This window comes from Ziziphus jujuba, chromosome 4, assembly GCF_031755915.1.
Source record: "Ziziphus jujuba cultivar Dongzao chromosome 4, ASM3175591v1".
NCBI classification, from domain to species: domain Eukaryota; kingdom Viridiplantae; phylum Streptophyta; class Magnoliopsida; order Rosales; family Rhamnaceae; genus Ziziphus; species Ziziphus jujuba.
In genome coordinates, this window is record NC_083382.1 from 30258376 (window position 1) to 30280217 (window position 21842).

Sequence of the window (21842 nt, forward strand, 5' to 3'; positions counted from 1 at the left end):
AGTGAACCCTGGACAGGGGGAAAGAAAGAGTGAACCCTGGACCAAAGAGGACAAAACCTTGAGGCCAGGGGGAAAGAGAGAGTGAACCCTGGAGAAGGGGAAAGAGAGAGTGAACCCTGAACCAAATAGGACAATATCTGGTACTGGGCTGTTACAATAGATCAATTCTTATAATGTTGGGCCAAACTCTAAAATATACTCAGTAATTAAGAAGTAATCTAAAAATAAATTTAACACACAGGATATTTTTAGATTCCTAACGTGAAAATTAAAATAAATAAATAAAGAATGAAGAGGAGAACGAAATTTCTTCTTGTAGCACGTGGATGCAGCTGCCATATAGTGCCACCAGAAAGAATATTAAAACGTTTGACTTTTATCAAAATATGGAAGAGTAGATTGTAGTCCTCGTGAAAGCATATGACTCTGCCACTAAATAAGGTAATCAACATCTAAAAGCCAATTATTATTATTATTTATTCAAGTCACAAACTAAAGCTTTTTTTTTTTTCCCAAAGTATTAATTATAAATCAAACATAAACAGACGAAACTAGCCCTATGGCAAACTAGCTACTCATTGAATCGAAATGGTACACATGTCCGTTTAACCATCTATATAGACTTGTGGGTCCATGAGCTGCCTAACTGAAATATTATTAAGACACCCTGCTGAAGATGCTCTTATCCTGCGAGAAACAAATTGTTGGGATACAGATTCCATTGTTGGGCGAAGCTTAGGATTGGCATTTAAGCAGGCGAATGCAATTGTAGAAACAAGAACCACATCCTCCACATCCGACTTACTTCTTGGGGATGCTAAGCGTTTGTCTAGTACTTGTATCAGTGACAGATTTTGGGTGGATGATGATGATAACGATGATAGCAATTCTTGTGGATGCTTTCCCATTAGTGTTTCAATTGCCACCACTCCAAAACTATATACGTCGCTTTTTTCTGTAATGGCAATTGTATAAGCTAGCTCTGCATTTCAAAACAAAAACGAATATATGAGATAAAAGTATTATGTTCCTCTTCTATAACATAGGGTGAATAAATTAATAAAATGAAATGGTATTCACGGTCATTTATATATGACTGACCTGGGGCCATATAACCATAAGTACCGGCAAGTATGGTACTTTGAGTGGACGAATTGGGATTCAGGAGTTTGGCTATACCAAAATCAGAGACAACAGCCTCTAGCTCCAAGTTGAGTAGAATGTTGTTGCCAGATACATCGCGATGAACAATCGGTGGACTGCAACCATGATGCAGGTAACATAAAGCATTCATCATGCCTTTTACAACATTCACCCTTTTTTCCAATTCAATTCTGCAGCCTCGGTATCATTGTTTAGGACAAAGAACAAGCTCCCTTTTTTCATGTATTCATATATCAAAAACATAAATCTTCTATGTAAACAAAAGCCATAGAGTCTTACGATGTTTCGGTGCCGTATTTCTGTCAATGTTTTCACCTCTTTCATGAAACTCTTTTTGAAGATCGGCTCTTCAGCTTTCAAACTGTGAAGCTTTTTTAGGGCGACTACTTTGCCATTTGGTAGTTGTGCCTTTTAGACACTTCCATAGCCACCAGTCCCAATGTAGTACCTAATGTCAAAGTCCCCTGTTGCTTGAATGATGTCTTGGAATGCAATTTTCCCATCAAAATTCCAAATGCAAAATATATCTTCATTCTTTGTTGCTATGTCAGTAGGTTGGCCCTCATTATTTTTAGGGGAACGCCTATAAAAGTAGAATGCTAGAAGCACAATAAATTTCAAGGCACGGATAAATGAGACGGAAACAATGATTCTGATTTTGATATTGTAGAAGACACCGTGATGTTTTGTCAAGCAGGGAGGGAAACCTGTAACTTGACCACATAATTCCTTATTGCCAATATATGCCCCAGCTAGAATATTTTCAGCAACTTCTTGTGGGATTGGACCTTCTAAACAATTGTACGACAAGTTGATTGCATAACACACCGAAGTTATAAAAGAGGGGATATGGCCAGTGAGATTGTTATAGGCGAAGTTCAATGTCTGTGCTTGTGATAACTTGCCGAGTTGAGGAGGTATATTTCCACCAATTGAGTTATGACTCAAGTCCAAAGTAACTAGTTTTGAAGGGTTACATATCTCAATGGGAATGTTACCATTTAAGCTGTTATTGCTTAGTACCAGCAATTTCAGACTTTTGAGATTCCATATGCCCAGAGGGACAGAACCATAGATTTCACTGGAAGAAGCATAAAAACTCTCTGAAACAGGTAATTCACCTTTGATGCTGTTTCCATCAATATACAGTTGAGTGAGGTTAGTCAAAAGACCAAGTTCTGAAGGGATTGGACCACAAAAGTTATTGACGCCCAAGTCTAACGTAAGAAGATTCTTCAAATTGCCTAGCTCTGGAGGAATGGAACTGTTGATTTGATTATGATAAACGACAAGCCTCTGCAGTTGGGAGAGGTTTCTAAAGGAAAGAGGCAACTGACCTATAAGGTGATTCCAGGAGAGGTCAACGTAGATGAGCTTTGAAGATTTACCCATCTCTACCGGGATGCTTCCCACAAGTCGAGCCCCAGAAACATCCAGATGGACTAGATTTGGAAACGAAGACCAGTTAAATCTCTCAAGCTTCTTTCCCAATAGTGAGTTGAAATTTCCTGATAGAGAAATATTGGTGACACTTCTAGCACCATTGCAAATTATACCAGGCAAAATGCAAGGAGAAGTGCTATTGTTGACATAGTTACTCCACCACTCGGTTCGTTGCAGAGCCTTTGCTTCTCGTTCCAGTAATGCGGGATCACGAGTTGTTTCAGATATTGGCATAGAAGCAACAAAGGCAAGGCTATTGTTTTCCATGTTAGCCCCATAGCTGAAATAAGTGGTAGCTCAGGCTAGGGGTGGGCATGGATTGGGTTGGTTCGGTTTTGGACCGAAATACAATCCAATCCATATATATCGGTTTTTCTAATTTACAATCCAAACCAAACCATTGAAACATTAAATCCAAACCAAACCAAACCATTTATGATCGGTTTGGTTTGGATTGGTTGATCGGTTTGAAACCTACTAATTTATAAATATATAATACAAATAAAAAATTTTCCAAATATAAAATATAAATAATAAATTATAATTATCCAAACATAAAATACAATTAGAATAATACAACATAGTCTACAATGGAAAATAAAGAAGAAAATGTACCAAATGATACACATCATGCACTTATTAAATAGCAAATATTAATATCATTATCTCACTTCTATAAAATCAAATTAAAATTATTGGAACAAACAATGTAATACATTCGTCAAAATTTATTCACTCAAGAATCAATGCATAATTCCTTTTTGTTTTTTAACCTTAAAACTTTGGTAAATCATAAGTCAATCAACGTTGACAAGTTCACTAATTTTAATTGATTCTGTAAGCTCTACAAATGTCAAAACAATAAAATTAGCAATAAATTATATTTAAATATTTATATATATATAAGTAACAATTGGATACAATATATGTAGATATATATATATATATATATATGATGGGGATGTAAAAAGAATATATATATTATGGTGATGGTGATGGACCAGTGGTGGGCGCCAACAAAGATAAATGTTTGGTTTAGGGTTACAACTTACAATTTGATTTGGGATTTGAAATATGGGGATGTAAAAGAAAAAAATAATATATATATATATATATATTAAAAATCAATATATAAAAATGAAAAAAAATATTCTAAAATTAATATATAAAAATGAAAAAAATAAAAAATATATAATTTTTTAGTTATATAATATATTATTTGGATTGAATTGGATTTATATTTCCAATTTATAACCAATCCAATCCATACAATTTATAATATTTTGAACCCAATACAATCTAATTGATGTAAAAATCTAATCCAAACCGTTAAAAATTAATTGGATTGGACAGATTGAACGGATTGGATTTGATTTTGCCCATCCCTAGCCCAGGCTACTACTGCAACAGCACTCACAATGGAAATCGAGCTTGCCATGCATGCTAGAGTTTACAGTTATTGCTTTGGATGACTTCAAACCTATTGCCAACTTTTGTATATACACATAAAGCGTGCCTGTGAGAGGAGGGTATATAATATAAACAATTGCAATTATGTACTATTCACTGTAAAATGAGGACGATCTTGGAATGTTGTCAAACGTTCTATTTTCAGGTTTATCTCTTTTATGTGCCTACTGGACCTGTAAATTGCAAGTCCATTTGTGGACCCAATTACTGATCTCTCTGTGAAGTTTCATTCATGCAAGAGCCAACCTATGAAAGAATGAATCTTTATGTTTAGGCCCAGTTACTCTCACTTACTTGGAAGTTTTATTCGTGGCTGAGCTCCAATCTAACTTAGTGGAATAATTAATTCAGTCCAGTCTTTGTTTGGTGCCCAATTACTCGTTCTTTGAAGCTTCCTTTCTTTGATTAACCTTGGTGGATGTGTAATGAAGCTGCCAACTTCGTGGAAATTTTGAGACATTGTATGGGCCAGCCCGATTATGCTCTCTTTAATTAATGGAAACCCAAAGCAAAAAAGCTGTCAACTTTTTGTGGAAAAATGGTTCCAAACCAATTTCACACAAAGTCTAGTCATGGACCCAATTAACTCAATCAAAAATCATATTTTAAAAAATCAAAATTTTACACAAATTTTTTTTTTTTTTAACATATGAGAAGAAAATTTAGTTCTCAAACGATATCCAACAAAATTTTTAATATTTTTTATAATTTCTATAAAAAAATTTATTATATCATCCACATCAAATTTTTTACAACTTAGTTAAAAGCAATTTCATCATTTTCATGAAAATTTTTGAAATTTTTATGAAATTTTCCAAATCTTTGTAAAATTTTTATAAAAATTTTAAAAATATCTATGAATTTCTTTTTAAATTTTTATCAAAAAAATTTATAAATATTATTGATATTTAGTAAAACTTTTTACCAAATTAACATTATCAATAGTTTTTTTAAACCTTTTAATTGCCTTTAATAATTAAGTAAATAAAAATAGAAATGGACATTTAACAAATAATATCCAAAATTATACTAGATAAGTCTATCTATCATATTTTTAAAGAAAATTATTGTCATAAGTTACAAATCTGTATAATTATTATTATTATTATTTTCCTACAATAGTAAATTTAATATTTGTATAAATATTATAAAGTGGATAAAAATTAGAATGTAGATAAAAATTGAAAGATAAATTTGTAGGAAATATATTATCCACAAACTTAACCATCAAACATTCATATACATGCAAAATTATCAAGAAAATATATTTTTTAATAATTATTTCTTATATATAATATTTTAAAATGAGAATGAGAAAGAGATTAACAATTTTTAACTATCTAAAGAGTTTGTTATGGTATTGTAATAACAATTATAAAATATAATGTAATTATAATAATTGTCTTATAAATATTAATTAATAAATAATTTTATCAAATATGTATTGTTTTGTATATTTTTATTAACAATAATATATTTATGATTGTTAAATTTTACTATAAATAAATTGATTAAGAAAAATATTATATACATTCAATATTTTTATAATTTTTATAATCAATTTGATAATTAATTAATTAATCTAATACTAAGATTTTAATAAAAGAATTTATTTTTAAAATAAATTTTTATTATTTTTTATGAATTTTTTTCGATATTCAATAATTTTTTATAGTTCCATAAATACTTTTATATTTTAAACTTTTGATATTTGTATCAATATATAAATTTTGAACCTTATTTGAAATTTGTCAACTTTAAATGTTTTTCCAATATTTTTCTTTGCTATTTATTCCGTTATTTTTTTAAAAAAAACTCTTACGCATTATAAGAAACTTTTCTGTGCTTTTTACTGAAAGGAAACACCTGTGATTGATAGAAATCAAAACTTTCACATATGCTTGATTTTGTAAATCTTTAGGAGTTATAAGATTCGAAAGACAATGCAATAAAGGATGAACAGGAATATTTTTATAGACCAATTTGATAAGCTTCCAATTTCTCACCAATTTTGAAACAGTTCAACTGTTTATGCAAATAGAACATTTACCTTTTGATATCTCTTTTTTTGGCTGAAAATTTACCATTTGATATCTCGTTGTATCTACTAAATATACAAATTAATTCTACGCCAACAGTAAAGTCTTAAATCAGTTAGGCTCTAGTAAGGTGCATGCTTCTTATATCTTGGCCATTGAATTCTATGAAATTGGCTGGGTATTGTAATTATATGAAATTCATTAGCTATGAATTACGTGGATCTGTTTTTTAAAAACGTAAAGTACACCTTAAAAATTCTTGAATACGGGAAAGAACCAAATTTATGATTTATTTATATTAATAAAAATTCTTATTAAAGTTCTTTTTCTTTTTTTAATCATTTTGGTTCGATGAGTTTGGTCTTTTTTAACCCACGCATCAAGTTTTTACATTTTTAACTACATTGCATTTGAAAATCAATATGAATCTTGTACATTTATGCCTTCTAAATTTTATATTACGTGCTGATGCCATGGTTATGGTAGGGTTTATAATTGATGGAGACAATTCAAAATAATTACAAAGCCCCAATTATTTGGACTCTTATGCCTCTTTAATTTTATTATTATTATTTTTTAATAAGAATAAATAAATTATTATGGTAATATGTAGGAATAGATAACATACAAAAAGAAAGACTTTTCACGCATCTTTCTCGTAGTAGACTTGGACTGACAATCAACGGTACCGGTATTTGGTAGGCCCTTTTCAAGAAGAAGAATGTGTTTTGCCTTCTTTGCGTGGTTGTCATATAATCATGCATTATATGGGGGCCCAGTAACTCTTCCATATCCACCGTTTCCAATACAATACCTGATTCAAAGTCTTTAATTTGTTGCTCGTATAATGTCTTCATATTCAATTTTACCATCGTAATTGCATATGGAAAATGTATGTCTATTCTTTGTTGATGTCTCATCAGATGTGGTGGGTTGCCCCATTTTATTTTTAAACCAAAGTCATCTAAGGAACATTACACTACACCGAATATATACATAAATCCAAGAGTAAGTGATCAGATGGGAACAAAGACTCTGATGATTAGCAGAATTATCCACTTATTTTGTTGACCCTGATGACCATTGGCGGTGGTGGCTCGGTGCCGGTATAAAAGAAAAGTCGTTCGATTCCATTGCGCATGAATTTCAATAGAGAATATTAAGAGTCCCAAGAGGAGAAAAGATGTTAATGGAAGGTGTAACGGACCTGCAAGGTTCTTATCAGAAAAAGACCAAGTGGATGAGCTTAATTTGAAAGATACCTACCTATATCTGGTGTGGGACTCTTAGTACAAAAAATTATCCATTCATAAATTAAAAGCCATCTAGACTTAAGGGTGTGTGTTTTGTTACCCAATAAAATAAAAATAAAAATAAAAAAACTATCCCAGTCACTGCCAAAACTATTAATAAAATATAAAACTCGTACTTCGAGTTTGTATGAAACATAAAAGAGTGAAGAGCTAACTAAAGGGTAAAAGGTAATATTTAGTCATACAACTCTCACAAGCCTAAAAGGTGTGTAACGATTAACATCAGCAAGTGGTAACACTAAACAGGAGAATAAGAGGCAGCACACAGTTGGTCAATTACGTACACTAGGCGTGAGCGACCGAAAGGGTAAACACCTTGCTGCGATGCTGTGGCATATACCTTGCATAAGAAATGAGGAAGAAATGCCACGTAGGAGGACAATTTTTACATGTTAATATGGACTAAACTTGGATTCGAAAGAGAAGTATAAAATTCATCTTGTTTCCACAATCGGGACATGTGCGATGAAAAATTTAGCCACTCTATTTTGAATTTTACTGCAACCTTTTCATATTTCATTTTGGTTTAAATGTGCCTACTAAACTTGATTACATAAAGAGGCTAAAGTGAAACTAAAATAGAATGAGACAATGGTCAAAGTTTTCAAAATAAAAAAGCGTTTGTGCAAAAAAATTTAAAACAAGAAAAAGGGTAAAATGAAATTTAGGGAATATTTCATATGAAACTCTTTATGTTTACATTAATTACAATTTAACTTTTCAATTTTTTTAAAACTATAAATAACACCTTTACAGGGGTTAAAATGATATTAATTCAAACAAAGGACTTGAATAAAATAATAAAGAATAAAGATGATAATTCTGTTTTTTTTTTTTTTCTAATTTTTTAGAGAAAAAATTGATAATGACTTTTTGAAATCTAAAAGATGATGAATGATATTTTTAGAATAAGAGGAATCAAATTGTATTGAATACATAAACCAATCTTTTAAGGGATTGTGATTTTAGACTTCTATTAGGCGGCTCTAAGGGCAAAGCTGTTTTCCTAGCTACTTCCCTTAGACGCGGTTTTAGTTTTACAATGTTTAGTATAGAAAGCAATAAGTTCATTAAAAAAAACAAAAAAAAAAAAAATTTTATCTTATCTGTCTATGCGGGAACAACACCTTTTCAACAAGAGAGTTTATATTCAATGAAGCTTTATTTAACAATAAATAAATAAAATCTGATTATTTATATATATATATATATATTACTAAGAAAAAAAGATATTTCGTAGCAATATCATAAGCATCAAACTAAAATCCTGCACTATATAGATTAAACGACATGAGATTGTTGAGACAATAATAAAATTTGTCATGATTAACTTCTAAATCTGCATATGTAAAGCTGAATCGGTTCCAATTTACATCTTCAATAGTCTAATGATTTATAATCAAAAATAAAATTTTGAAATTTATAATAGTTTAGATGTTTTTTTAACATTGTTTTGAGAATCAATATTATAAATATCATGCCTACGTCTTACATCTTTTTATTTAATATATAAAAAAAGTAGTAGAAAAATAATACAATTCGATATAATATCAGGTTGATACGCTAACACTAAAATAGTCAAAGTCTTTACGATTGATTTGCGTGAGTTTTGGTGCTTGACCCAATTATCTCATCTAAATCTAATTTTCCATGTAGACTTTTCTTTGGTATGTTTTGCCATGCAGACTTGACTAAAGGAAAGGAGCCATTTTTTTTATTTTATTAGAGTGGAAAGAATTGAACTCAAAATTATTGTTAGAAAATAATGATTTTTACCACTTTAACTGTAAAAAAAAGAGACTTTAAAATAATTTTTTTAAAGGGAAAAAAATGAGTTGCTATTTTATCACTACTTATTGGGATTATTATTGATATGATATTTCTAAATTTTATATTATTTTTTATTTTTAAAATTTAATTTGCAAAAATAAATTTTTTTGGGACAATTATTTAAACTATCAAATGATACAAATTTCATTAATCATGGTCAATAATAAAAACATATAGTAATTTTTCAAAACGTGGAAATTCATATATTTAATGACCGTACATGGAATGGTGGTAGACTTACAACAAGGTCCAATTCATTTCATTTAAAAGAAGTTTTTTTGCAATTTCAAAAAAAACTTTACACAATCCCATGTAATGTAAATTTACTAGAAAACCATTTTAAGAGAACCATAGCCTGTTGAGGCTCGCTCTGCCATGGCTCCTTATAGTGGGCTGTTGGCAGTTTTTGGGCAACCAGCATCTTTAGGTGGGTGTAGAAAGGACAATATGAATGCCAAAAAGTGAAAAAAAAAAACAAAGTAAAAAAATACAAAGAAAAATCTCAACAGCCAATACCCGCACGAGGACTGCTGACATCTTGCTGGGTTTTACCAGGGGCGGAGTCAGTTCATGTTATGGGGTCAATAGTAACCAAAAAAAAAAAAAAAAAAGGTAGTATTCAACATTTAATTCTTAAAAAATTTATCATTTAATTTTATCACAATTAAATAGAATATATATATAAATTATGATAACATTTCAACTCAATCATATATGATTAATTCCTAAAATAATATATTAATTTGTTGAAAAAAAACTATTAAATATTAATCATTTATCAAAATAGAACCCTTCAAATTATTTCAAATCCCCAAAATATTTTATGGAAACTCTAATAAAACAATTGGAGTTCTATAAGAAAATTAAAAACAAGTATGAATAGTGAAATTTAATAAGTAAAATACAAATAGTTCAACCAATAAGGTGTTGATTGAGTTGGTAGCAGACTGCAATTTTAAAAATTTTACTTCTTCAAAGTTCAAGGGCTTGAGTTGGAGTAACTCTTGTTGAGGTTAGGTTTAGAAATTACAAAATTACAAACTATTTAAAGTAATATTTTAAAATTAAGAATTTAATTGGGACACCAGCATTTCAAAAAAATAAATAAACAAATAAAGGGATTAGGATAACTGCATTTTATTTTATTTTAATTATACTACTTTTGCACTTTTTTTTATTATGCTAACTGTTCTTTTATAACAAAACCTTATATATATATATATATATATATAAAGGAATAATTTAGCATGATAAAACTTAAAAGTTTCAGTAAAAGTTATTAGCATTTATTAGGATGTTTGAAAGGGATGTTGATATTGTGGATAGATTTAGGGTGATTCTATTAATAATGTCTACTGCTTGAAGGTGTATGGTGTGATGAAAAACTGTTAATGTAATGATATTTTTGTTGGTGTCTTAGTTGTTTTTTGATGTTTAGTTATTTTATATTCAGTTTTTTGGTAAAACACTATTATATTAGATAACCAAAGTATGATTTGTCTTTTAATGGTATGATTACTGCAATAATAGGTGAAAGTAAGAAGTGATTTACTGGTGTAAGCTTATGTTTATATATTTTTGTCCAGAAATAAATGATGTAAGTTTTTCATAACCAAAAAAAAAAAAGTTTCTTTTCTTTTCTTTCGTTTTGCTGTGTTTTTTTCCAAAAATCCAACAAAAACCGACCAGCTTTGAGAACAGAACTTTATATATAGGTTAATTTACCCAAAAAAAAAAAAAAAAAAACTAAAACGCTTGTCCCACTAACGAAAAATAAATAAATAAATAAACAGCTAATTTTCCTAATTTTCATGTTATGTGTGCGTCAAGAGCTACAAATAAAAGCTCATCATTCTCTCTGTCTTCGTCTTGTTATAAACAGAAAAAACACCAATTACATGTTACTGGAGGCTGGAGTCGTGAACTACAGGCTTGTCAAATGGGGCAATTACTCTACCTATGAAGTTTGCTTCCTAGGATGTGTCTAAACTGGATTTTATTTACTTATGACTATTTCTCCAATTTTATATGTGAAAATTCTCTATCTGACCAAAAAAATTAAAAAACAAAAAAAAGAAGCCCTCTCTATTAGCATTTAGCACTACTAAGCGACAGAAGAAGAAATTTTAAAAAATAATAAAATTTTATCACAATTTTCTTGGACTAAATATGAATAGATAACAAAGGTTGTAGACCTTGATGGTTTCCCATCCATAAGTAAAATTCCTAATGCGTGTCAACCATATAAATTTCTTGATTCAGTAGCTGCTGTATTGAAATTGCACTGATATGTATGTGCAATGGAGGCCTAGGAACAACAAGCTCGCGTACATTCTTCATAGTCAGACGGGATTTTGGCTCAAAACGCAGACATGCCAAGGCTAATGTTGCTACCAAAACAAAGCGACTGGCAGTTGGAGGATCCATTGGATGAGAAAGACGCCAGTCTAATACATCTTTCAACATGATTTGTTGTCCAGAACAGGTTGATGAAGACAAACAACTTATAAGCTCCCCATGATGCTTTCCCATAATTGTTTCTAGTACCACCACTCCAAAGCTATAAACATTGCATTTTCCTGTCACAATCATTGTATGCCCATTCTGGATTTACAAATATACCACCAAGAAATGTTAAATTCAGTGCAACTTAAACAGAGAGAGCAAAACAATAATTACTAAAAGAGCAGAAGAATATACGCTTACCAGGGGCAACATATCCGTAGGTTCCAGCCGGTATAGTTCGATTAGAGGAATTAGAATGTAAGAGTCTAGGTATGCCAAAGTCTGATATAGAAGCCTTCATATCAAAGTTCAAGAGAATATTGATGCTGTTTACATCCCTGTGAACAACCGGTGGACTGCAATCGTAATGCATGTAGAACAATGCATGAGCTATGTCTTCAATGATATGTATTCTCTTGGACCAATCCAATTGTCTAGCTCCATTGTCATTCTTTAGAACACCAACTAAGCTTCCTCTTTCCATGTATTTATAAACCAGAAACAAGCTTTGACGGAGCAAGCAATATCCATGAATCTTCACAATGTTTCTGTGCCGAATTTTTTATAAAACTCTTATTTCATTCTTGAAACTCTTAAGAAAAGATGGCTCCTCAGTTTCTAAACCATGAAGTTTCTTCAAAGCAACTATTGTACTTTGTAGACGCTGCCAGAACTGCCGGTTCCAATATAATATTTAATGTCAAAGTCCTCTGTCGCTTTAACAATATCTGTGTATGCAATTTTTCCATCGTAATTCCATATAGAGAATAAATCGCCATTCTTTGTTGCATTTTCCTTAAATTGGATTATCTTAGCCACACATTTAACAATCAAATATCCAAATGAGAATATGGCAAGGAAAATGGTGGGGAAAAAAAAAACTTCAAATGGAGAACAAGCCTCTTGTTCGAGACAGAGGTAGAGGGAGATGAATAGCAAGGAGGGAAACCAGCCATGTGACCACATAAATCCTCGTTCCCAAAGAATGCTTCAGGCGGAGAGGACTGAAGCTCATCCGGGATTTGACCCTTCAAAGTATTGTATGACAAGCTGACTCTATGCAGAGAAATAAGCGAATGAGGAATGCTGCCTGTTAGCTTGTTACAGCTGAGATCCACTTGCTTCAAGTTTGTTATATTTCCAATTTCAGAAGGTATTTCGCCACCGATTAAGTTATGACTCAAATGGAATACTCCCACTTAAGAAGTTACGGCTCAACAACAATGACTGTAACTTAGAAAGACCTGCAAGTATAGATTAAGATACTCTAGTTGTGTTAGCTGAGTAAATTGAGAAGATAAAATACCAGATATCTTGTTATCAGACAGGTCTAGCTCAATCAAATAGATCAAATGACTAGGAATTCTACCAGTAAGATTGTTAGCGGGAAGATACAAACGATTCAGATTGCTCAAATTCTCTAGTTCCAAAGGGATTGGACCAACTAAATGGTTCAATCCAAGGGAAAGACATTCCAAAGAGCCTATAGTGGAAGGAATTGGACCGCTAAGGTTGCTATCACTAAGGTCCAGTTGAATAAGATTCTTCAGGTTTCCTATTTCTACAGGACTGGACCGTTGATTTGGATGGAATTAAGGGTCAGGGAGATCAAGTTGGTTAATTGTCCAACAACCAAAGGAATAGAACCAACAAGCCTGTTTCTAGCCAAGTTTAGAGTGACCAAGTTCTTCAAATTCCAAACACCCAAAGGAATGGAACCCTCGATAAAATTAGAAGAAAGATCAAAGTAAGTGAGTCTGGAAAGCATACCTACATCGAATGGGATATTTCCGATGAGTCCATGTCCGACAACTTGAAGAGGAACAAGGTTTGGGAAGGAAGAGAAGTTGAATTTCCCAATGTCATTGTCTCCGAGTTGGAACTCAAAGAGGCAGAGAAATACCCATGATGCTGCCAGCTTGGTTGCAAGTTATACCCGGCCAATGGCAACGGCTTGGGGTATGGTTAGTGTGGCCATTCCACCAACCGGTTTGGAGCAGAGCCTGAGCTTCTTGTTGAAGTGACAACAATTCAAACTCTGCTGCTAATGCATTTGTAGAAGCAGTGATGGAAAAGTACATGAAAAGCAATGAAACCAACGCAAAAGCAGGGGAGGGACTGAAAACAGAGGAGGCCATGTATTTTGAAGGGGATTTTGATTTTTCAACGCTCAGGAGCTTAGGCGGTTAAGTACTCTGGAAGTCAAGATTCAACGCTGATCATTATAGTTGACTTTGTCTACTATAAAGATTTTTATCTTATTTTTTTATTTCTTTTCTCGATATATATATATATATATATATATTTGGTCAACAACGTGATTATTTTGTTATTCCTAATCTAAAGTTTCTAATTATTATTATTTATTATTATTAGTTCTTATTATTATTATTATTATTTTGTTTTTTTTTTGGAAGACAGTAAGTTTCGTTTTTGTTATTGGGGGCTAAAATTAAAAGTTTCTTATTTATTTCATATAAAAGCAATCAAAATGTTCGTACTAAACTTGTCCTCATAATCATTTAAAAAAAAAAAGAAAAAAAAATTGTCCTCATAATTTTCATTTAAAAAAAATCCTCATAATGTGTAAGTTGTTAGTTCTATCATTTCTTATAAAATGAAAAGCAAATTGATTGGATCCAGGAGGTCTTGGTGGCACTTAATAAAGGCCATGCTAGATGACACCTCACACAATTCAATTTTTATTTTTTAATTATATAGCAATTGAGGACCTTATTTGATTTGCACAGTACAAATGAGAACTTTATATTTTAACTTTTTATTTTTTAACCAGAAAAAGAAAGAAAGAGAGAGAAATTTTCAGTTTTTGTCTGAAATTATTATTTTTCTTTTAGCACCACCATAATAAAATATTAGACTAGCGAGTTTCTTACATTATTCATGGTGATGTCAAGGATAATACCCAGTTTCTTCCCTGTCTCAGCGAGTTAAGCTCAGCTATATGAGCCTTCTCTACCATGTATGACATCAGTCCCTGAATCTCTTCTTAATTACCATATAGCTTCATGTCTCTCGAGTTCCAACATGAACGTAACTAACTTTTCATGGTTTTGATGTTCATGTGAACATGAAATTTGTGGATCTTGTTATGCCTGAACCGAACCGTGTTAAACTTTAGTCAACATGGTATATTTATAGCATCATGCATTATTATTAATTTTTTTATATTTTAAATTTCACATGCTAATGACAAGCTTAAAGAAATGAACATCTCATGGAGATAAAAATCATCATTCACCTGAAATTGTACACAACCCATTAAGTTGGTCATCCAGATAGAACTTGTGGGTTCATGAGCTGTCCATAAATGTTTCTAGTGCTGCTCTCCGAAGCTATAGACATCGTCTTTTTCAGTTATGGCTAAAATATAGGCAGGCTCTACAATTGACAACAATCACAAAAGTATATTAGATGGAAAAGTCAAGTTTTGTTTTCGTTATCCTTTCTCATACTGGTCTAATTAAATTTTTAACATTTGTTAAAAATTATTTAAAATGGGATAATTAAAAAAAAAAAAAAGGAGAAAAAAGTATGAGAAAGAGGATAATAAAAAAAGAATGATATTTAAATTAAAGTTTGTTTAGGCATATATAAGAATGACCACAAGAAAAGAAAACAAGCATTAATAATTATTTACTTACTAGTAAAATAGTTAAGTAAAATTGTTTACTTTGGGTGCTGATTTCTTCCATGCTGACTTCCTTTTGGTATGTTTCTCCACGCCGACTTAAACTGAAGGAAAGGTGCTTTACATATGTAATAACTTTTTCAGAGGGAAGAAAATAAAAAAACTAGCTAGACGTCATCTTTTTTTTTATTTTGTTCTATTTTTTCATTTAAATATTGGAAATAAAGAAATTTAAACTCAAAAATCTTTGTTTCAAAAAGTACTATTGCCTCCGGCCAGTTCATAAATGGACAACAAAACTTCACTTTAGCATTCACCTAAACCCAACTTATTTTGTTTCACTTTTGTACAAGAAACTTTTATTTGATGGAAAGACTCGAGGTAAGTATTTAATTTAAAATAAATCTTGTAGGGGAGAGATTTGAATAAGTGTTGAACAATAAGTATAGAATTGTATTTATTGAAGTTATAAAGCTGTTATGTGATGTATTCGTTTGTTTTGGTAAGGATTTATTTTTTCCTTTATCTAAACATAAATCTCAGTTAGAACTGACACTGTGTATATATTTAGTAATAACGTTGACTGCTTAAGGGTGTATGTATAAAAACTGGACAATTTAACCCCAACAAAAAAAATAAAGAAATAAATAAAAACAGGACCAAATTTTAAAACATAACTTGCTGGACAGGCTCCATAAAAATAAAAAAGAAAAAGAAAAAGAGAAGCCCAATTCTGTACTTCGTATGGATACTGGGGCCGTAAGTTACAAGGTCATTAAATGGGCCCAATTCCTCTTTAAAAAGCCGCTTAAACTGTATCTAATGGAGATAGGTCCTTGTAACAAGACAAATATCATTCAACCGAATTAATTGTAGACAACCCATTAATTTGGTCATGTAGATAGACCTGTGGATTCATGAGATGCCCGACTGAGATATCATGAAAGCCCTTGGCAAACAGTTTCCTGCAAGCAAGAAACTCTTTAGAGACACTCTGCATTGTTGGTCGACGCTTTGGGTTAGCTTGTAAACATGCAAATGCAATTGCTAAAACAAGCACAACATCCTGAATACTGGACCGACTTCTTGGAGGCGGTAGGCGTTGGTCTAGTATTTCAATAAGCAGTAGACTTTGTGTGGAAGAGAATGCTAATGATGACAACAGTTCTTTTGGATGCTTTCCCATAATCGTTTCAAGTACCACCACTCCAAAGCTATAAACATCGCATTTTTCAGTCACAGACAATGTATAGGCAAGCTCTACAATTAACATCAAGAATAAAAATATGAGATAAAATGAAATGATCTTGTTTGAGGTCTACTCATTTCTTACTAACAGTTTAATAAAACAAATTAGATAAATCTAAAATAAAAAAATATTAAAGAGTTTGATAAACAAATTCGACAAAATATAATTGGTTTTACTTACTTTAGACATGACAATAACAAAATATCACAGTACAAGCAAATATAAAAGAACCATTAATTAAAAGCATAAACTTGCCTGGAGCAATATAACCATAAGTCCCAGCAAGTATGGTTTGACTTGATAAATCTGGATCAAGGAGTTTAGCTGTGCCAAAATCAGAAACAATAGCCTCCAGTTCCGAGTTGAGTAAAATGTTATTGCTGGTTACATCCCGATGAACAATTGGTGGAGTGCAATCATGATGCATGTAACACAAGGCATGCCCAATGCCTTTTATAATATTCACTCTTTTGCTCCAGTCCAATTCCACTGCCTCTGCATCATTGTTCAGGACACAAAACAAGCTTCCTCTTTCCATGTATTCATAAATCAAAAACATGCATCTTTTGTGCAAACAAAAACCATGGAGTCTCACAATGTTTCGATGCCGTACTTCCGTCAACGTTTTGACCTCGTTCATGAAACTTTTCCTCAAATTTGGCTGTTCAGCCTCTGAACCATGCAGCTTCTTCAAGGCAACTACTTTTCCACCAGGTAGTTGTGCTCTGTAGACACTTCCATAACCACCGGTCCCAATGCAATATCTAATGTCAAAGTCCATGGTTGCTTCGATGATGTCATGGTATGCAATTTTTCCATCATAATTCCAAATGAAAAAGATATCTCCATTCTTGACTCTTGTCTCAGAAACTGATTGACCTTTATTGTTTTTAATTCGACGGGAATAGAACAGAGCTCCAATCATTATGAATAACAAGGCAAGGAAAACCGAGATGGGAACTATGACTCTGATTATGTAAGAGAATTTTTTGTTTTTGTGGTTTTTTGCTCCAACAGCTTGATCAGTTGGTGGGCTATTTTGAAAGCAAGGACGGATACCTGTGACATTACCGCATAAATCTTGATTGCCGACAAATGCACCCACTGGAAAATGAGTGGCTAGCTCATCTGGTATTGGACCTTTTAAACGATTGTAAGACAAATTGATTTGATAGAAGGATCGAACAGAAGAGGGAATACTTCCACTAAGATTGTTGTATGCTAGGTTCAAGATGGTGAAGTTTTTCAATTTTTGGAGTTGAAAAGGTATTTCACCACCAATGGAATTGTAACTAAGGTCCAAAGTACTTTCAGAGAGGGTACACATCTTCTTTGGAATGGTTCCTTTTAACTGGTTATGCGACAAATTAAGATACTTCATGTTCTCTAGACAATCGCCAAAAGATGGCGCGATTGGACCGGTGAGACTGTTGAAACTAAGATCTAGAGATCTCAAACTCTTCAAATTCCCTACCCCCAAGGTCAAGGAACCACTCATTTGGTTCACTTCATTGAACCACTGATGAATTGTACCGGTGAGGTTGTTGAAACTAAGATCCAGATACGTTAAATTCTTCAAATTCCCTATTCCCACTGGCAAGGAACCACTCAATTGGTTGTGATCAAGGGCCAGGCTTTTTAGCTTGGCTAAATTACAAATAGCCGAAGGAATTGGACCTGTTAAGCTGTTATTCCAAAGATACAAATAGGTAAGATTTTTTAGATTTCCAACTTCTTGGGGGATGGATCCATTAATTTTGTTGGAAAAAAGATACAGAGCATTTAAATTGGTTAAATGAAACAATGTTGAAGGCAATGGTCCAGTGAACATACCAGAAGCTAATTGCAGAGTTTGCAGGTTGACTAGCTTTCCTATTTCTGAAGGGATGGATTCGTTCAATTGGTTGGAGAAAAGATACAAATTATTCAAATTGGTTAAATGAAAAAATGTTGGAGGAAGCATATTATAACTTAAACTCAAAGTTCGCAGGCTGACTAGCTTTCCTATTTCTAAAGGGATGGCTCTACTAAACTGGTTTGAATCAAGATACAATGTGGACAAATTCGTTAATTGACCCAGAGCTGAAGGTAGTTGGCCGGTGAACGTATTACTGCTTAGGTCAAGATAAGTAAGGTTTGTTAGATTCCATATCTGTGAAGGGATTGAACCATTCATTTGGTTCTCATAAACTGACAATTGAGTTAATTTGGTTAAATGACCCAAAGTTGAAGGGAGTGGTCCATGAAGCATGTTCCCATCAAGGTCTAGAATTTGATAGGTTCCCTAATTCCGGAGGAACTTTACCACTTATTTTATTCCAGCTAAGTGACAGAGTATTTAGTCTGGTTAGTTGGTCCAGTGTTGATGGGAGTGGTCCATTGAGCTCGTTACTGGACAGAGACAAGGAAACTGACTGATCAAGGCTTGTTAACGAACTAGGCAACGCACCTTCAACTTGGTTGCTAGAAATATCCATTTGAGTGAGGTTGAACAAAAGACCAAGTGTTGAAGGCATTCGACCATTGATTTGGTTGGAGCTCAAATTTAAGACACCGAGATTGCTCAAGTTTCCTAATTGAGGAGGAATGGAACCGTAGATATGATTATAAGAAATGTCAAGCCTCAACAATTGGGAGAGGTTTCCAAGTGAAAGAGGTAAATCACCTGTAAGATTATTGTTGGAGAGGTTCAGGTGGGTGAGCTTTGAAAGCGTACCTATTTCTGGCGGGATGCTCCCAACGAGTGCAGCTTCAGCAAGATCAAGATGGACTAAATTTGGGAACGAAGAGCTGTTGAGAAATCTGCCAAGCTTTTTTTGCACCTTGGAATTGTGAAGTAGAGAAATATGAGTAATGCTTCCCAAGCGATTGCAAGTAATACCAGACAAATTGCAAGGAGACGGAGTGCTATTGTTGAGAACGTCATGAGGCCACCACCCAGCTTGTAGCAGAGCCTTTGCTTCTTGCTCGACAGCTACACTTGGCACATTGGAGTTAGCCGAATAGCTGCAGAAGAAAGTGGTAGCCAACAAGGCTACTACAACACTGAAAATGGAATTGAAGGATGCCATGGTTATAGTAGAGTTTATAACTGATGGAGACAATTCAAAGCAGTTACAAAGCCTTTATTATTTGGCTCTTATGCCTCGATTTTTTTTTCAAAAAATAAATAAATTATTATGGCAATATATAGGAATAGACGACATATAAAAAGAAAGACTTTTAATTGAAAGACTTTTAATGCGTCCTTCTCGTAGTAGACTTGGATTGGACAATCAACGATATTGCTATTCGGTAGGCCCTTTTTAAGGAGAAGAATGTGTTTTGCCTTTTTTGCGTGGTTGTCATTTAGTCATGCATTATATGGGGGCCCAATAACTCTTTCTAGGAAGTTTGCTTCGTGGGCATCTTCTACATTCATGGAGGAAAATAAAAACGCGGTTTTACAATTTTATTAACTGTGGAAGTCCACCATGCGTGCTTTATACTCCTTGGCCTTCGCTTTCTGTTTCATTTTCAAAACTGGCTTTTCAACCTCCGAACTATGAAGTTTCTTGAATGCAACTAACTTGCCAATAGGTAGCCACACTTCCATATCCACCGTTTCCAATACAATACCTGATTCAAAGTCCGTAATTTGACCCTTCAAAAAATTGTATGACAAATTAACTCTATGCAGAGAAATAAGCGAATGAGGAATGCTGCTGGTCCACTTATTACAGCTGAGATCCAATTGCCTAAAGTATGTCATATTTCCACGGTTACGGTAGAGTTTATAACTGAAGACGTTAATTCAAAGCAATTACAAAGCCTTTATTTTTTGCCATGAGAATAAATTATCATGGCGACAGAAATACAAGAGTACATAAAGAAAGACTCTTAATGCGTACTCTTGTTGCGTTCTTCTCGTGCGTACGTAGACTTGGACAATCAATGGTATTGCATTTTTAATAAGAAGAATGTGCTTTGCACGGCTGTCAAGTCAATTAGAAATGCATTCTTTGGGCCCAATAACTCCTTCTCCGAAGTCTGCTTCAGTCAGCATCTACTCCTCTAAATCTATTAGTATTTGCACACACATTAATGGAGTATTAAAGCTCTCAACTTCCTTCTTTTTTTTTTTTTTTTGGGGTAGAGAAAGTTGTTGCTTTTTATTTTGAATTTCTTTTTAGGCGGTTTTACAATTTTGTTTACTTTGGAAGTCCACCCTGATTTGTATTCCTTAGCCTTCGCTTTCTGTTTGATTTTCTTTAATTTTAATTGTAATCACGTTTTCTGACGGTCTTAAAAGTGGTTTCCAACTTTGCCAAAAAGCATGTGTGTTCTGCGTGGTGTTTAATTTTTCTCCAATTTTATGGGCCTGCACCCAATTACTCTTTCTCCGAAACTTCTGTTTGCTTCATAGGACGTCTCCTCATCTAGCTACTACTTTCATGGAAATTCTCCAGTTTTGTGGTTTGGGGGAAAAATCTTTTTTCATAAGTAATCAAATAATATCTCTATGTATGAAGAAAGTTGATAAACTTGCAATTTTTCTTCAATTTTTTAGAAACATTTTGATTACATAAACAAGCATGCCATATGCAATACTAATAACACCAAAGAGATTGATAATTATTTTTCTAGCTAGATTATACAGGGGTGGGTGTGACAAACCTTGACAGAGTGAAGAAACTAAGGCAACTGGAACAGAAATTGTTCAACCCCTATAGCTAGTTAAGCATCGAGAGGGACTAGAAATCATGATGACACTTTAAATGAAATATCAAAAATTCATTGCTTAGAGAAGACCAAGCGAAAAGAAACAGGACAAAATATAGAGCAATTAAAGGTTGGAAGGAGAAAGAGTTCCAACCATAAATTAGAACATTCACCGCCATGATAAGTAATCAGTGGATCTATCTTGTCCATGTTTTACTTATTCCTCTGAAACCATTTTACACAAAAACTCCAACTACAAAGATCACATTATTGTCCTTTATGAAGGTGCTAAGGCTTTGCAGCACTCACAATTGAGTCTCTTTGAGTCAATTACTCTGCTTTGAAGTTTCACTCATGCAAGAGCAAGCTAGCTATGATCTCTGGAAAGAATTGAGTCTTACGTATAGGCCCTTTTAATCTTTCTAGTTTAATTAACTAATTCATGGCGTGTGCTTTTTAATTTGTGTGCCTACCATTAC

At 32.8% G+C, this 21842-nt stretch overlaps 3 protein-coding genes and 1 pseudogene across 5 annotated transcripts; all 4 read right to left on the bottom strand.

Moving 5' to 3' along the window:
- Positions 1-499: 499 nt before the first annotated feature.
- Positions 500-2874, bottom strand: LOC107415532 (MDIS1-interacting receptor like kinase 2-like; annotated as a pseudogene).
- Positions 2875-11364: 8490 nt separating this feature from the next.
- On the bottom strand, positions 11365-14056 carry LOC107410119 (MDIS1-interacting receptor like kinase 2). The gene is given in 4 exon segments (XM_060816548.1): positions 11365-11863; positions 11966-12412; positions 12415-13008; positions 13535-14056. Coding segments are annotated over 3 exon segments (807 nt in total). The 5' UTR covers positions 12731-13008; positions 13535-14056; the 3' UTR covers positions 11365-11819.
- A 1789-nt stretch (positions 14057-15845) lies between these two features.
- On the bottom strand, positions 15846-19509 carry LOC107415530 (MDIS1-interacting receptor like kinase 2-like). Of its 3 annotated transcripts, none has more exons than XM_060816194.1 (3): positions 19379-19509; positions 16918-18347; positions 15846-16673 (listed from the first exon to the last, which is right to left on the bottom strand). In XM_060816194.1, exons 2-3 carry the CDS (start codon positions 18158-18160, stop codon positions 16267-16269), a joined length of 1650 nt encoding a protein of 549 aa, XP_060672177.1. In that variant the 5' UTR covers positions 18161-18347; positions 19379-19509; the 3' UTR covers positions 15846-16266. The 3 variants fall into 3 exon arrangements, with proteins under 3 accessions (XP_060672177.1, XP_060672176.1, XP_060672175.1); XM_060816193.1 differs by lacking the exon at positions 19379-19509 and adding an exon at positions 18496-18634; XM_060816192.1 differs by lacking the exon at positions 19379-19509 and having other exon boundaries at positions 16918-18920.
- Positions 18920-19733, bottom strand: LOC125422027 (receptor-like protein 35). Its single transcript, XM_060816195.1, has 2 exons — positions 19328-19733; positions 18920-19234 (listed from the first exon to the last, which is right to left on the bottom strand). The coding sequence occupies exons 1-2, from the start codon at positions 19731-19733 to the stop codon at positions 18921-18923; spliced, it is 720 nt and encodes a 239-aa protein (XP_060672178.1). The 3' UTR covers position 18920.
- Positions 19734-21842: the final 2109 nt, after the last annotated feature.